The 15,130-nt window shown below is 44.0% G+C and overlaps 1 protein-coding gene across 8 annotated transcripts in view; it reads right to left on the reverse strand.

Annotated features, from left to right (window-relative positions):
* Nucleotides 1-15,130, reverse strand: part of SMARCD3 (SWI/SNF related, matrix associated, actin dependent regulator of chromatin, subfamily d, member 3) — a 103,947-nt gene that overhangs the window by 47,801 nt on the left and 41,016 nt on the right. For 7 of the 8 annotated variants that reach the window (XM_063324120.1, XM_063324122.1, XM_063324119.1 and 4 more), the window contains 2 exons: nt 5,502-5,719; nt 2,318-2,360 (listed from right to left, as the gene is read on the reverse strand). In XM_063324120.1, coding sequence (XP_063180190.1) covers nt 2,318-2,360; nt 5,502-5,710 — 252 coding nt within the window. In that variant the 5' untranslated portion in view covers nt 5,711-5,719. Of the gene's footprint in view, nt 1-2,317; nt 2,361-5,501; nt 5,720-8,430; nt 8,862-15,130 lie in introns of those variants that run through there. The other variant, XM_063324123.1, reaches the window with a different exon arrangement.

Raw genomic sequence — 15,130 nt, forward strand, 5'->3', positions numbered from 1 at the left:
AAGTGGGGCCATCCAGCAAATTCCTTATTCACCCAGGGGTCCCTCCATCAAATCCATGTCTCTCCAATTTAGAGCCAAGGATGTCGTGTGGGACACTGTCAAATGCCTTGCATAATCCTATCTTCCTACATGTAATAGTTTGCTATGTTGAACTTTCTCATATGGTTATATTCATGCAAAATGAAATCCTTCTCAAATAGCTGAAATGTAGCAGTTGAGCGACCCTACCCAACTAGCAATATGCTCCAGAACTACAGCACAGGCTTGGTCAGAGAGCCTGGAAGTCCAACAGCAGGTTATCTGTGTCAACTGTCTGACTTACTATCACAGCAGGTAACACTAAGAACCCACTTGCTTTTCCACTATTACATAAGATGGTTTTCAAGAGTAGAATGTATTTAATATCTTTCCCTCTCCCCTTCACAGTTCCCAGAAAAGAGAAAAGACAAGCAAGAGTCTGCAAAAAGTCTGTGGGAAGCACAAGCTGATTGGCTGGAAAATACTCCAGAAGCAGCTCCAGGAAGTTGGAAGTTTTACCCTGAGTTTTGCCTGCGTTCCACAGCCACCTGTGCAAATCTTCCAGTTGACAGGACACCGATGCACACAGCATTTTCCCATCCCATGAATGGGGAGCTTAAGGAGGTTCCGATACACTGACTGCAGCCTAATGGAATATCTTAATCCAGACACAATGTCCAATCATCGATACCAGCACTCCAGCTGCACTGATAAAAACTCCATTGCACATAGAACTCTAGCAATTTGTGATGCCTTATCACTCAATCAATTAAAATTATTGCTGACAGCAACAAAGATACTGAAAGGCAAGAAGACTTGGTGACTTTTCGGAACCAGGCATGGTTCTCAAAGGTGCTACATCTGTATAGCTTTTTGACATACTTGAATAAGGCTCTACCTATTAAAGGATTATCATGGATTTGATAAACAGAGGCACAAGCCTTCTGTTGCCAAAAAAGTTTGGTTAGCTCTGTTCTGAGACCTTTTTATCTTATAAAGGCACCAGGAAAAAAACAAACAAACAACAACAACAAGCCTTGAAACGGACATATATTTAAAGCGATGGCCTCACCATACAGGATGTATAATTGTCTGTGAAAACAATTTGTGTGGGACAGACATAACTGACAGCACAAGAAACGTAGCTTTCATTCTAGGAAAGCACAGGCTCCAAACAGAGCAGGAATGAAGTTTTAACACAAACACGATGGAGGCTGCAAGTAGTTCAAAGGTCTGGATTTAATGGTAGCTTAGTCCTTTCAAGCCAGCAGCACGAGAGAACGAGTGGCTAACCTATGAGAAGTTGTGCTTTCAGAGGGTGGCAGGAATTACATGAAAAGAAGTGATAATATGGCATCAGGAGTACCAAATTGGGCTCACCTCCTCAGGTGACTGGCACTAGGTACTTGTGGAATGTCACAGAAGAGAATCCGGGGGCTGCCAACAAGTTTGAGTTCACACTAGCAGTGGAGAGGTAGACTTGAAAAGGACGTGGAGATCTACACACCTGTCAAAGGGATTCTGAGCCCAGAAAAAGCACCAGAAGCCAAAGAAACTGGGACTAGGATGTGACGAGGGTGTGTGATCTGAAGACTAAGGAAGCTTGCCTTTTGGGACCAAGTAGGTTTTGGGGGAACTGTACTGAAGAGGGCACAGGAAAGGAAAAGTTTGGGAATAATGGAGAAGGGGAGCAGAGAGAAATTCCAGTGTTTAAAAAGGAAGTAGAAGATTTAAGCATTGAGGATTAGGCATAGGCAGACACTAAAAGCTAGACATATCCCCAGGCACAAGAGAACAAATAACTCTCTGGACAATGCAGGCCCCTTGAACTCTGTTGTTTACATGGGTTCGCTTCAGCCCTACGAGGACACAACCAGGAAAATTAGAACCTGGCAGCTCTACTGGGCCAGAGAGACCTGAGAACGAGCCCGTCTCCTACAGGCACAGCTGTGCCCTGAACCAGCTTTTGGCCAGCCTCAAAAATTGATCAAAAACATCCTTAAGACCCAGAGGGCCCCAGCGTCAAGTGGAGTACTTCGCAGCCCAGCACCACTGTCCATCCAGCAAGTGGCAGTGCTGGCTCGGCGAACCCAGCGCTGGAGGAGGACACGGGCCAGGCTGCTCCACACTCCCAGCCCCCAGCCCCAGCCCCAGCCTGGCTCTCTAGACTTTCACCCACTGCCTACTTACTTTTTAATTAGATTTTTAAACAAAAAGTGAAAGTATTTTCTAAAATCCCTCTAATTACAATAAGATGCTGAACTGATTGTGAAGGGAATAGGAAATGAAAGCGACTCACCCTCTGAGGGAGAATTTTGTCAGCCATCTTCCTCCTCTTGGCACTGTACATTTTTTAAAGAAAAAAACACGTTACCATGGTGACAGATCTAGGAGTAACGAGGCCACCTGCTAAATTATCCTGACATCTCCACATGCTGGTGCACAGCTGTGCATGCATCAGCAAAAGGGTCTCACCCATGCCCAGGACCTAGGACCCCTTCTCTCAGCAGCCTGGGGAGGCAGTTAGCTAAGAACAAATCAGGGCTGTCTGTTATGCATCTTGGAAAGAAGTGTGCAAGTTCTTTGATCACAGCATCTTCTATGGTGCAGGGCGGCAATGTATGCAAGTGCATGTGCACATGCTCTCTACAGATACAGAAAAAGCACGTCGGAGGACAGCGTGCAGGTGTGGCAGCGGGCATAGATGCAGCTATGCATATGCACATGGAAGTGGCTGAGCGCCTGTAAACAGAATGTGAACTTGTTCGAACAGATGACATGCATTCATTCATTCATGCCCAAAACTGAGTGCTGATGAAAACACACATATGTACGTGCATTTCATATGATGTATGAAAACACACATATACACACGCCCTTCCCTACATATATACGCTTGTTTTATTGTAACAATACCTTTGCCTCAGTGATATACAAAGGTCAGCAGGCTTACATGTCCATGTTTGATCATCTTTATGAACGCACATGTGGGAAGACGTATGTGTCCCTGCAGTACATATACATAATGTGTCCGTACCCATACATAAGCCCAATTGTATAGGTATGCTTTTGAAAAAATACTTGTGTTTGTGTACATACACACAAATGTATGTGTGCCTAAGAAATGCTACTGTCAGGAAGATTGCCAAACACATTGTCTTTCGAGTTCTTCAGATTCTAAGAACTGTTTGTGCCCACCAAACCTGTCACCTAGCTTTCTCTAACAGGGCCAAGAGGGAATTCAGGCCTCATTCTTCACCTCTACGATTTGTGAGGCCTTTATCTTAAGCAGGAGATGAATCACTCCATCTGCGACAGACAAATGGGAGAAACTGAACCGCCTGCTACCGTCTGCCATGTCAAGGATGCCCCTCCTTACTGTTTTCATACAGGAAGTCTGTCATCAGCCACGTCCATGTAAAAGCTGTTTCCACACACAACAATGTGGCACACTCCCTTCCTACATATGCTAATAATAAGCCTGGCCTGAAATACCACAGTCTTAGATTCTTCCCCATCTCCGTATAAGCCAAGCCTGAGGAACTCTTTGTGCACGGAGGTGCAAACTACATCCTTCCTTGGGGGCAGAAAGTTCACCCACACAGTTACAACCAACTCTGTGGGTGAACAACATCCCTTTTTAAAAGCATAGGAATAATGGGACTGGAATGTTACGTGGTGTGAACCTCCAACACCTTCCACAGCTCACAAAATCAAATCTGCATGGAAACACTTCACCAAATCTGGAAGTAATGCCTGAGCAAGCTCCATCCTCCCAAAGGGAAACGGGATATGCATGCACCTGCAACAACCCCAAAGGCTTGCAATTAAAAAGCAATTAACAAACAACCCAAAAACCCCCAACAGCTTCTGCCTCAACCAGTTCTCCAAGAGTCTGTTATAGAAATGAGATTTCTGTCTCCACCAAACCTGCCAAGAAAGGATAACTACACCTTCTTGGCCTGTTTGTGCCATAAAACATAGGACTGAATTACTCCCAGAAGTGGACCCAAGATGCCAGAAAGTTTGCCTGAAAACACAGAAAAATTTCAGTGGGAAACGACAGGGAGGTGGAAATGAACAAGGGGAAAACATTCAACACATTATCTGGAGGGAAGGCATGGCAGAAGAAACAGAGGAACTTTCCCGAGTACCTAGGAGGCACCGGTGTGAGCTGGACTCCCTGCAGTAGCGACTCCTGCTGGGTTCCAAACTAGAAGCATTGAAATTAAGAAATAGGGAGAGGAACTGCCTCCTTCTGTGAATTAGGCCATCAACTTTTAGAAAATATTCTTTTTTAATGACCTGGAAACTAGGTAGTGACTAAAGTTTACCTTAATTATCCAGTAGTGGCAATTTTTTTCAGGCTGTATCTACCCTGTGTATTTGAAGACTGGGCATTATTTTGTGCAGTTTCCTGGAGTTCCTCCTGGGAGGTGCTGTGAAATATGCATTTTGGCTAGTGCTGGGCAAGGCCTCCATGACGCACATGCATCTCTTGCGCTCACATGCTGCACTCACACGCATTCCTTCTGTATTCAATCGTAATGCATTAATACTCTCAGGATTGGTGTCCTTTCCAGATGCATCCCAGATATAAGCATTCACAAGTCTGGCTTGCTGATCCAAGGCATATAACCTGGACAGAGCAGGGCTCCTGAAGCACTGATCTCAGAGAGTCACCTTTTACCTACAACTAGATATGATGACACCGCCAGAACTCTGTCCGAATCTATATATACACCTATAATGATTTTGCAAAAGGCAGACCACACAGATGCCTGCACCCTATGGATTTATCAGGAACTGGCTCACACTTGGACCTCAAGGCTGCTGAGATCTAACAAGTTGCAAAAAGAAATTAGCAAACTGTTATTTAAGAGAAAATGCATTCAGCACTGTACAAAGCAGGCATATTTAAAAAGGAAAGCTCATTTAAAATAATCCCTCTAATTCTATGAAATTATTTCCTATGCATATCTCTCTATTTTATACATAGGAATGCCTGTGACAATTGCAAGTTTCATGACCACTCTCATGAGTGACCATAGTACAAGCATTCACAGGACCAACCAAAAATTTTTTCCACTTGTCTCATTTACAAACCATTTTGTTAGCCAGTCGGAAATCAGAGAAACTATGCAGAACAGACAACAAATAATACAATAATTGTACTATATTAGAAGGAGAACTGTTCATTAACTTTAAAGGCTAAATATAACAGCCAGATTTATAGCCTGATAAACCTGCGAGGAAAAAGCATTATAACTGCAAAACCAGACATTAGTAAAGGTCAGTTTGTTCAAGACCATGCACAAAGTAAAGAGTAAAATTTACCAATGTTTTTCCTCCTTTAAGAAACTGATAATACATAAATCTTCTAGTCTGTCTCATTCGATCTTAAAGGTCTTACCTATTGCTAAAAAGATGCATTTTTTTCTTCTTCAAATTATCCTCCCACGTTTTCTTTCTGGAACACTCACCTCCTAGTTCGGTTCTGCGTGGCTTGCTGCTGCTGCTGCACTTGCTGCTGGACCTGCTGCTGCTGGACCTGCTGTGGTGCAGTGCGTTTCCTTGTTGTTTCCATCACAGTCTGGGGCATCCCAGGTCGCACCGAGGGGCTTCCAACGTACGGGGGGCCTGGGGGACCCATGGGAGCCCCCTGATGGGGCATTCGAGCTCCTGATGGCATCCCAGGTCGCTAGGGAAGAAGCGAAACAGAAAGAAGAGCCAGTTTGGCCCCTGTTTCTTCAGCTGCAAATATATTTGTACATAATCAGACACTGGCTCCAGCAAGCTCCCCATTTTGACCACCCCAATAAGCACTAAGCAGAAACACAGAGCACATGAGCTCTGGGCTGGTATTTCCCAGACATCGTAAAGAGGAATCCAGTGATAAAGTAGTCAGGAAACAGGGATGAAAAATACTAGGCTTGGGAAACGCTCAGTGGTCAAAACATATCCAGGCCAGCTTACAGCCAAAAGCTCTACCTTCAGACACAAGGAAAAACTCCATGGCAGCTACAGGCAGTCCAAATTGGTGCAGTTCACACGCTAATCAAAGCTGCAAGCAAGCTCACATCTACAGTGCTTCAGATTATCACTGACTAGCAGGCGGCTTTCACCAGTAGGGAGACTGTAACGAGCAAAGGTGACCCATGAAAACACTGTGATAAAACATCCTCCATTAAGAGCCCTCTCCTTCACCTACACTGGAGAGCAGTGTAAGTTCAGAAAGTGACAATAACCCTTAAAGAAAAGGTCACGTCTCTGATCAAGCCTCTAAAATTAAACAGAAAATAAAAGGAATGTGGTAGTTTGTCAGCAGCCTGTGTAGGCTAAAGTCCTGACATTTATGTTGATTTCAGTGTGCTCTGGAGAGACACTTTGGGCCAAATCACAAACTTAATGCTGTAGAAGACACACAGTAAACTCAGTGCTGAATCCTAAAAGTTTATAGTCATCAAGGAAAACCACCAGTAAAATAATTACCACTGTAAAATGCAATTTAAAACAGAGAAGAGCTTAGCTTCATTCTAAGAATTATCAGGATGTTTATTATATGTCTACGTATATGTGAAAATACAGACAAATACACACACGCTCTATAGGCATTTGAACCAGTATGTGAATAAGAATAATCATACACAAAATTTTTTTAAAGGTCAAGTCCCGCTACAGTGTCTTTCAAGGAAATCAAGAGCCAGTGGTATCCATTATAGATAAATAATTGTTTAAAGGATAGAAATGAGGTCAAAGTAACTGGTTCTGAAAATAAAACGAAGGCACAGGCAGATTTTTTCTGAGACTCATGCTTTTCAGCATATTCATAAGCAACCTGAAAAAAGAACGAAAAAGAGAAAGAGCAAGGAAGTGACCAAGTTTGTTGGTAATGCCAAATTATTCAAGCTGGCAAAGATGAAGGCCAGCTTCAAAGAACTGCAGAAGGACTTTATGAGACAGAATGAACACTTAAAAGGAAGATGAAAATGGATTTCAGTCCATATTTAAGTGAATTACATGGGGAAAACCGATACAATCATCACATACAAAACAATGGGCTCTGAGCTGACTGTTGCCCAACAGAAGCAAGATCTTGGAGTTTAAACAGACACTTCCAAAATAAAATAAAAAAATCAATTCACTGTTTGCTGGAAGTCAAAAGAAAGCCATTAAACAAAAGAAATGACAAGGAAGAGAACAGCGAACATCACTGTGCCACTGTCTGTGGTTTGCCCACATGTCGAATGCTGTGTGCAGTTCTGGTTCCTGATCTGGAAAAAGAATGGCACGGAAACAGAATAATGGAATCATAGAATGGTTCGGGTTAGAAGGGACCATAAAGATCATCCACTAGACCAGGCTGCTCAAAGCCCCGTCCAGCCTGGCCTTGAACACTTCCAGGGATTAAGATTAAGGTATGATTAAGATACAGAACTGCACTCACCCAAGTAAAAGTAAATATACTATGGTTTTCCATCTGGAAAGAGGTGATCCAAGGTAATCTAAGCAGGCATTTGCTACAGCTCTGCAAAATCACGAGTGGCCTAGAGAGGGCAGTTGGGGATTGACTGTTCACTGCCCCCTCCAGAATAATAAACTACGGCCCTCAGAGGAGGCCAGGAGGAGTCAGGCTCAAACGCAACCAAAAGAGGGTAGTTTGCCACACAGTGGGTAGTCACCCCTTTCCAAATGACATGGAAAACATATTTGGTTCAGAAACTTCTCTGAGTTACCAACAGCTAAAGACTGAGAAAGTACTAGGGAGAAGCACACCAGTGGTCTCCAAAGGGAGAGGCGTGCACCAAGAGGGTATGCAGGACAGCCCATTGTGGGGTGGGAAGAAAACTTTTTTTGTACCATTAATAAATAAAAGAAAAATTTTAAAAATCGTTTATTTAATCCTTATTTCATGCTTTTATAATTTCTAAATATATAATTATAATATGTATCATAATAATATATAATTCTAAATCTAATTTTAATATATAATTCTAAATCTAATTTGGACCTGTATCTCCAAATCCACTGTAGTCCCCAAAGTCGCAGCTCAGTGCTCTCCCTGATCACCACAAGTCTTAGATATTCCTTGCACTTGTATGCATGAAGGAAACTGGAGAAAGGAAGAAGGTGAATGAACGACCAGCAAAGAACCAGTGTCTCTAATTGGTACAGACAGGGAAGGAAGGCTGAGGTCGGAAAGAGACCAGCACAGGGAGCCAAGGAGGTGAATCCAGCAAGTGTTCGTGTCGGAAACCGATGGTGGGGATGGCCACCGAGCAGAGAAGCAGCAGGAGGCAGCAAAGAGGCAAAACTGAGGCTCTGTGCAGAGCTGGAAACATCTTCTCCCATAAACAGCGCGCTACGGAAACTGCCGTAGTGGAGCGGCTCCCTCCCTTCCCACGTACTCACCCCCACCCTCCAGCCCAGCCGGAGCCAGCAGAGAAAAACGGCCCAGGAAATGCTTCTCTCCCGAGCTTGTATTTCAGATCTCTCTGTTGTCTGTCAGTCCACACCGTGGCCCTCCTCCAGCAAAGAGCAGACCGTTGGGCCTGCTGTCGCCTGTCAGTCAGCCGGGGACATTTGACAGTGACTCGGAGGAGACGAGGTCCCGGCATGGCCATCCCGCACTCGTCCCTCCCGGAGGCTGCCTGGCCGCGGGGGTCAGGATGCAGGCCCACTTCTCTGCTTCTACAGTGGACAACTTAAGGCCTGGAGAAAAAGGTCAGCGAGCCAAATCTACTCTCAATCTCAATCTGACATCTTTGAACTTCCTTCAGTTCCCTTTGTTAAGCATCAAAATAGAGAAAACTAGAGAAAGGACAAAACTGACAAAAAGGGGGCAGCTCTAGCAAAGGCATATTCAGTCTCACCCCTTGCCCTGCCTCATTCCTTCCCCTCCCTTCTCATGTTCCTATCTCCAGTATCACCCGTAGATAAAATATTATTCACTACGCAACTGCCGTCTCCCTGCTGCGAGCCCACAAGACTCCCAAGATACAGAAATGCTCTATCTAAACTTTTATAAAAGGAGAACACACAAGCAGGACCTCACCTTATCTAAAAGCTTATTTTGCTCTCAAACACGTGTAAGACAAGACAGTGAAATATGTTGAATATGTTGAATTTTTCACAATACTGACATTAAAAAAAAAAGTCTTGATACTAAAGACATATAACTTCTTTTGATGTGGTACAATGCTGGTATGTCTTTTGAAATAGATCTTGGAGGTGCACCTTCCTGTGGGTTAGGATCTGTCTCTCCCCTCGTCCTCAGAGGGATGGAACCTGTCCTGAACAACACCATCCACGGTGAAGGCTGCAGGGCAAACAGCACCGACACATCCTCCTTCCTGGGAAATCACCTACCCTACACCCCTCTACCCGACCCAACCCTGCTCTTACCCACAGACCCACCCCCTTTCTTCCTCCATTGATCCACCTACATGTATTACTCTGCACTGCTTCAAACACTTCACTGGACAGAGGGCGAAACCACCGTGGGCTGTAGGGAATAAGGAAGACCACAGCACGTCCCCAGCGGAAGGGACCACTCTCACAGCTCTGAGGAGATGGAGCCCAGAGCAGAGCAGCTGGGCATGGCCACACAGTGCGGCACGCGGAGAAAGGCACACCGCCAATATTTCACACATGCGTACTGGTCCCCAAGAACTCTGCTGATGGCCTGTGTTCCTGTGGTCCATCCCTGCCCTGGCTACACCCTTCCAAAGCTGAGCACACCATCAGTGCAGTAAGCAGACCAGCCCCCAGCGACTGTTGCCATCCCCTGTCGCTGCCTTCCACTGCCCGCTTTCCCAAGCTACACAGTTGGCTTTTCTACTTTCTTCCCTCCTGTCACATATGATGCCTGCCTCTTCCCCTCTGTCTTGAACTTCTTAAAGTGAACTTCTCGAAGTGAACTTCTCAGGTGGCCAAGAAGGCCAACAGCATCCTAGCCTGTATCAGCAATAGTGTGGTGAGCCGGACTAGGGAAGTGATCATCCCCCTGTACTCGGCACTGGTGAGGCCCCACCGCGAGTACTGCGTTCAGTTTTGGGCCCCTCGCTACAAGCAGGACATTGAGGTGTTGGAGCATGTCCAGAGAAGGGCTACAAAGCTGGTGAGGGGTCTGGAGGACAAACCTTATGAAGAACGATTGAGGGAGCTGGGGTTGTTTAGCTTGGAGAAGAGGAGGCTGAGGGGAGACCTTATCACCCTCTACAACTACCTGAAAGGAGGTTGCAGAGAGATGGGGGCTGACCTCTTCTCCCTGGTGACAAGTGATAGCATGAGAGGAAACGGGTTCAAGTTATGTCAGGGGAGGTTTAGATTGGATGTTAGGAAACATTTGTTCACTGAAAGGGTTATTAAACATTGGAATAGGCTGCCCAGGGAGGTGGTGGATTCACCATCCCTGGAGGTGTTTAAAAAAAGGGTAGATGGGGCACTTAGGGACATGGTTTAGAAGTGGCTTTTGTCAGGGTAGGTTAAAGGTTGGACTCGATGATCTTAAAGGTCCCTTCCAACCTCAGCGATTCTATGCTTCTATGATTCTATGATTCTCCTGCCTGAGACAACACTGGAGCGGTCCTTTTCTAGACATTTCTACTGCAGAGTCTTTTCTCAAGGGACATCAACATCATAGCAGCCAAAATGCTGAAGCAGAGAAAGGGAGGGTTCCTGTCTGGACATACTGGATAGAAGAAAATAACCTGGAGAACCAATAGGTAAAAGGAAAAGAAAGTGTCAAGAAATCAAAAGCGAAAACACCTGCAAGAGCCTTAGAAAAGGACTGAAGAGAGAGCAGGGAGTCACTGCAACACAGTATAGCACTGAGCTGCACCCATGGCAATTCCCTGCTCTGAAAGACACAGGCTCCATCCACCAAGGCACCTACAGGACTCCGACAGCATGCAGTGACAGCCACGGGCTTCTTGTTAACTGAAAAACCCACAGATTTTGAGAACAACAATTACCAAGTATACAAACAGTGTATTTTTTTAACTAAAAATAGAAGCTACCTTGGCTAGACAACATATTGTGTCAAGGCATTACAGCAGCTACTGACTTCTATGAGGCACAAACATTAGCAGGAGGAGATGCCAGATGCTGTCTGGAGGTGAGAATGGGTCACTACGAGTATCTGGAACAGCTAAGAAATTTATACTAGATTGATATGTCTGATGGCAACAGGCTTCGGACTGCACATATGTTTCCCAACTGAATCTGCAGTTCAAAATGGACTCTTAGAAGCACAAGAAAAAAAGTTGCAGACAGCTTCTCTCCTCTCGTATAACTATAGATGTTACCTCACATGAGATTCTTTTTTTTAATGGCTATGAACCTTTTAGATATTTAGTAAGCAGAAACATCAGTATTGCAATTTTTGCTTCCTCTGTTTCCCAAAAACTCTCACATCCTAGAATCAAGTGTTGCAGGTTCCACCCATTTTTAAATAACGTTCACAACAATCCAAAAATCTTTAACTCAGAAAACATCACATTCACATGACTGTGAATTGTAACTTGAGACAAAGTTCAGGGACCATTTTTCTATTTCATGCATGTCTATTCACAGCTCAGAATAACCAGACACCAAACCTGAAACGAAGCACTTGGATGCAACCACGGCAAAAAAAACCCCAAAACACCAAAACCGAAACCCCAAACGTCTTTGGCATTGAAACTAACAAACCCAATATACCATCTTTGAGTTCCATTAGCTTGCTCGTTTTAATAGATGTGATCACATCCACTGCTGTGATATAATGTATGGAATGGATTTTGTGTGAACAACTACCAGAATGAAGCTCTTGACTCTGTAAAAAGGATAGTTTTGGCAGGGGAGAGGTAAGAGAGCTCTGCAACGCCATGACTAGCACGGGAGGAGGCTGATCAGGAGCTCACTGTCTCTTCTCTTACAAGAATTAGTCAACAGTGAGCAGTCAGCAGGATCACGTACTTCTTTATGTAAGATAAGCTGCAAAAATTCCTGACACAAAACACTGTGAATGCTAAGCGTTTATATGGGTTCAGGAAGACATCAGCAGACTAACCTACATAAATAAAATCCATATAGAGGTACTATGCATAGTGGGCAGATTTGGGTCAGAAAACTCCAGAGCTACGAAGCACTGAGTGTTTGGATGAAGCATCACCAGGTTTTTGCCTTGTTCCCGTATTTCCCCGCAGTCTTCTGCTGCTCCCTGCCACCAGGGACACTGGGCTAAATGATCCAGTGCGACTGTTTCCATATTCCTACAGTCTTTCTTTTTTAAAAAACAGAAGAGCAATTCAAACATCTCACAGACCAATTACATCTGTGCACCTATATTCATCAGCAAATCACAGAATCGCAGAATGGTAGGGTTGGAGGGCCCTCTGGAGCCCATCCCGTCCCACCCCCGGCCAGAGCAGGGTCACCCACAGCAGGTGGCACAGGAACGCATCCAGGCGGGGTTGGGATGTCTCCAGAGATGGAGACTCCACCACCTCTCTGGGCAGCCTGTGCCAGGGCTCTGCCACCCTCAGGGGAAAGAAGTTCCTCCTCATGTTTAGGTGGAACTTCCCATGGTCAAGTTTGTGCCCGTTACCCCTTGTCCTGTTGCCGGGCACCATTGAAAAGAGCCTGGCCCCATCCTCCTGACACCCCCCCTTTCAGTATTTATAAGTGTTGACAAGATCCCCCTCAGCCGTCTTCTTTCCAGACTGAAGAGCCCCAAATCCCTCAGCCTTTCTTCATAAATCAAAGTTTTCTCAATGAGCAACTACATTTTTTTTTAACAAGCCTATACTGCATAAAATCACGTTGATCTCTATTAAAGCCCAAGCTAGAATTAATACGATTTTTTTTTCTCAATTATGTGTAAACTTTTCTGTATTCATTAGCCTGCAATTAGTCCAGGGCTAGGAAAGGACAAACCATGATCTTCTACTGGCAGCTTGCTTGCAAGGTTGAATGCTGTTCGATGTTTTCACTCTACCAGTTTTCTCCAAGTACCTTCCCAATCAAATTTCTTCACTGCAGTGAGATCCCTTGATTTCCCCGGGCTGCCCTCCACATATCCCAAACACCTCCTTGTTTAAGAAGACAGGGAATACATACGCAGCAAATCAGTGACTCCATCCCAGGACCTGTTCTCTGACCACGTCCTGGCAGAGAACTGCGCAGCCAGCCCTGTCTTAGTGGAACAAACTGCCCAAAAATGACAGATCGTGAGGCTCTTTTCTAGCCTTTCTAGAGTTAGTTGACTTATGGTCTGACAAGACAGTATTTATATCCATGATAACATATAAATTAGTGGGATATTACTTTTTTCAAACCTAATATTCTCTTCACCTCACTAATTCTAGTAATGATGTCTACAAACTCATGACTGAATGGAAGAAACAATCACTTTTATCCACTTAGAACAGATCACCATTCAATTTGGGGAGAATATCCTTAGTTCTTCCCATTCTAATAAAACAAATACTATTTTTATAATATACTGAAATATTAAGACCCTGAGGTCATCCAGTCCTTCCTTGTCTCAAAGAACTATCACCCATATCTAAATCATCGTTGATAGATGTTTACTGATTTAACCAGTGGCTAAGATCCTCCAGTGACAGAGATTTTACAACTTTCCTAATCAGTCTGCATCCTTAGATACTATAAATAAAAAAAATAAACCAAACCATTCTCCTACTGATGAAGTCTTCACAGGCCTCCCACTACTACTGCCCTCTGAACTACCCCTTTTTTTGCTTGTTAGTCATGCAGATGACCAAAATAAAATAAAAAAATATTCTTGTAAGTATATGCCACAGATTTACAATTGCTTCTGTATTATTCTCTGCCCCATTTCTTAATCAGGCTAACAGTTTACTTGCTTTCTCGGTAGCAGTGGCTGCTCCTACACACTAGGCAGCTCACAGTGACACCCAACCCTTCCTCCCAAACGGTTACACTTCATTGAAAACCCAGCAATGTATGAGGAGATGCAAAACTGGCTTATGAAATTCATTGCTCACCCCTTTTCCAAATCACTGATAAATCTATTAGACACCATACACACCTTTGGGGGACCAGACCTGCCTTTTTGTCTGTTTTAACATTGTCAATGAGTTATTTATCACTGCATTAAATATTTTTTTACATGATGGCACGCTTTGAGACCCTTCTTTCACTGTACTAAATGCCGTTTCATATAACACTGTTTCTGTACTTACTATAAGATGCCATGACTGTATTTGAGAGATAGACAACCAGACAAAAAGAAGACTGAGGATAAGCAAAGGAGTCACATAAGTGATACACGGGTTTGTATAATTAGCGGTCTTGATATGTAACTAATATTAAACTGTAGAGATTAGCAGGAACTATGGAAAAACACCTACTAGCAGAAAATAAATATGGATAAGGACTTATATTAAAAGGAAGAGCTTCCTAAGCGCAGCAAAGAGGACAAAGAACAAGATCACCATGGGAAAAAGAAGGTGATTTGAACTGACAGCAAGTGTATTGCAAATACACATATGACTTGATAGTTAAGAAAGGGACATAGACCTTTATAGGTGTATCTTGTGTATAAAAGGCAAGAAGATTGGTTTTGGAAGGAAGATAAAGTGGGAACAGAAAAAGGACAGAGAAGCAGATTAAAAAGGTCAGAACAACAGGACAAGAAAACGAACCTCTCAGCAGCTTCTTGTGTGAAGATGACACAGGCAAGGTCGGCGGTGCAAGGCACCAAAGAGAGGATTGCTGCAATCGAGTCACAAGAGGACAGATGTCTGGACAAGAGCTTTGACAAGATCTGCACCATAGACCTTCTCAAGGCTATATGGGAAGACACCTGTTTGAGTAAGAAAAAGGGAAAGAAAAAAAAAAGAAAAAAAAAGGGAGACAAAGGTAACATCCATTGAAATGACCCAGCCATCAGGGAAGCCTATGATAGGGTCTGGAGGACAGAAGAAACTGCAGCAAGATTAATAACTTGGTTTGGGTCAACAGAATTTAAGGCAACAGCTGGACACACAGAGGGGGATGTCATAAAAACAGCCTGAAATGTACAACTGGACAGTAGAAAATGCATCGATAAAGAGATAAATCAACATAAATGTGGTGATTA

This window comes from Chroicocephalus ridibundus, chromosome 2 (assembly GCF_963924245.1).
Source record: "Chroicocephalus ridibundus chromosome 2, bChrRid1.1, whole genome shotgun sequence".
Classification (NCBI taxonomy): domain Eukaryota; kingdom Metazoa; phylum Chordata; class Aves; order Charadriiformes; family Laridae; genus Chroicocephalus; species Chroicocephalus ridibundus.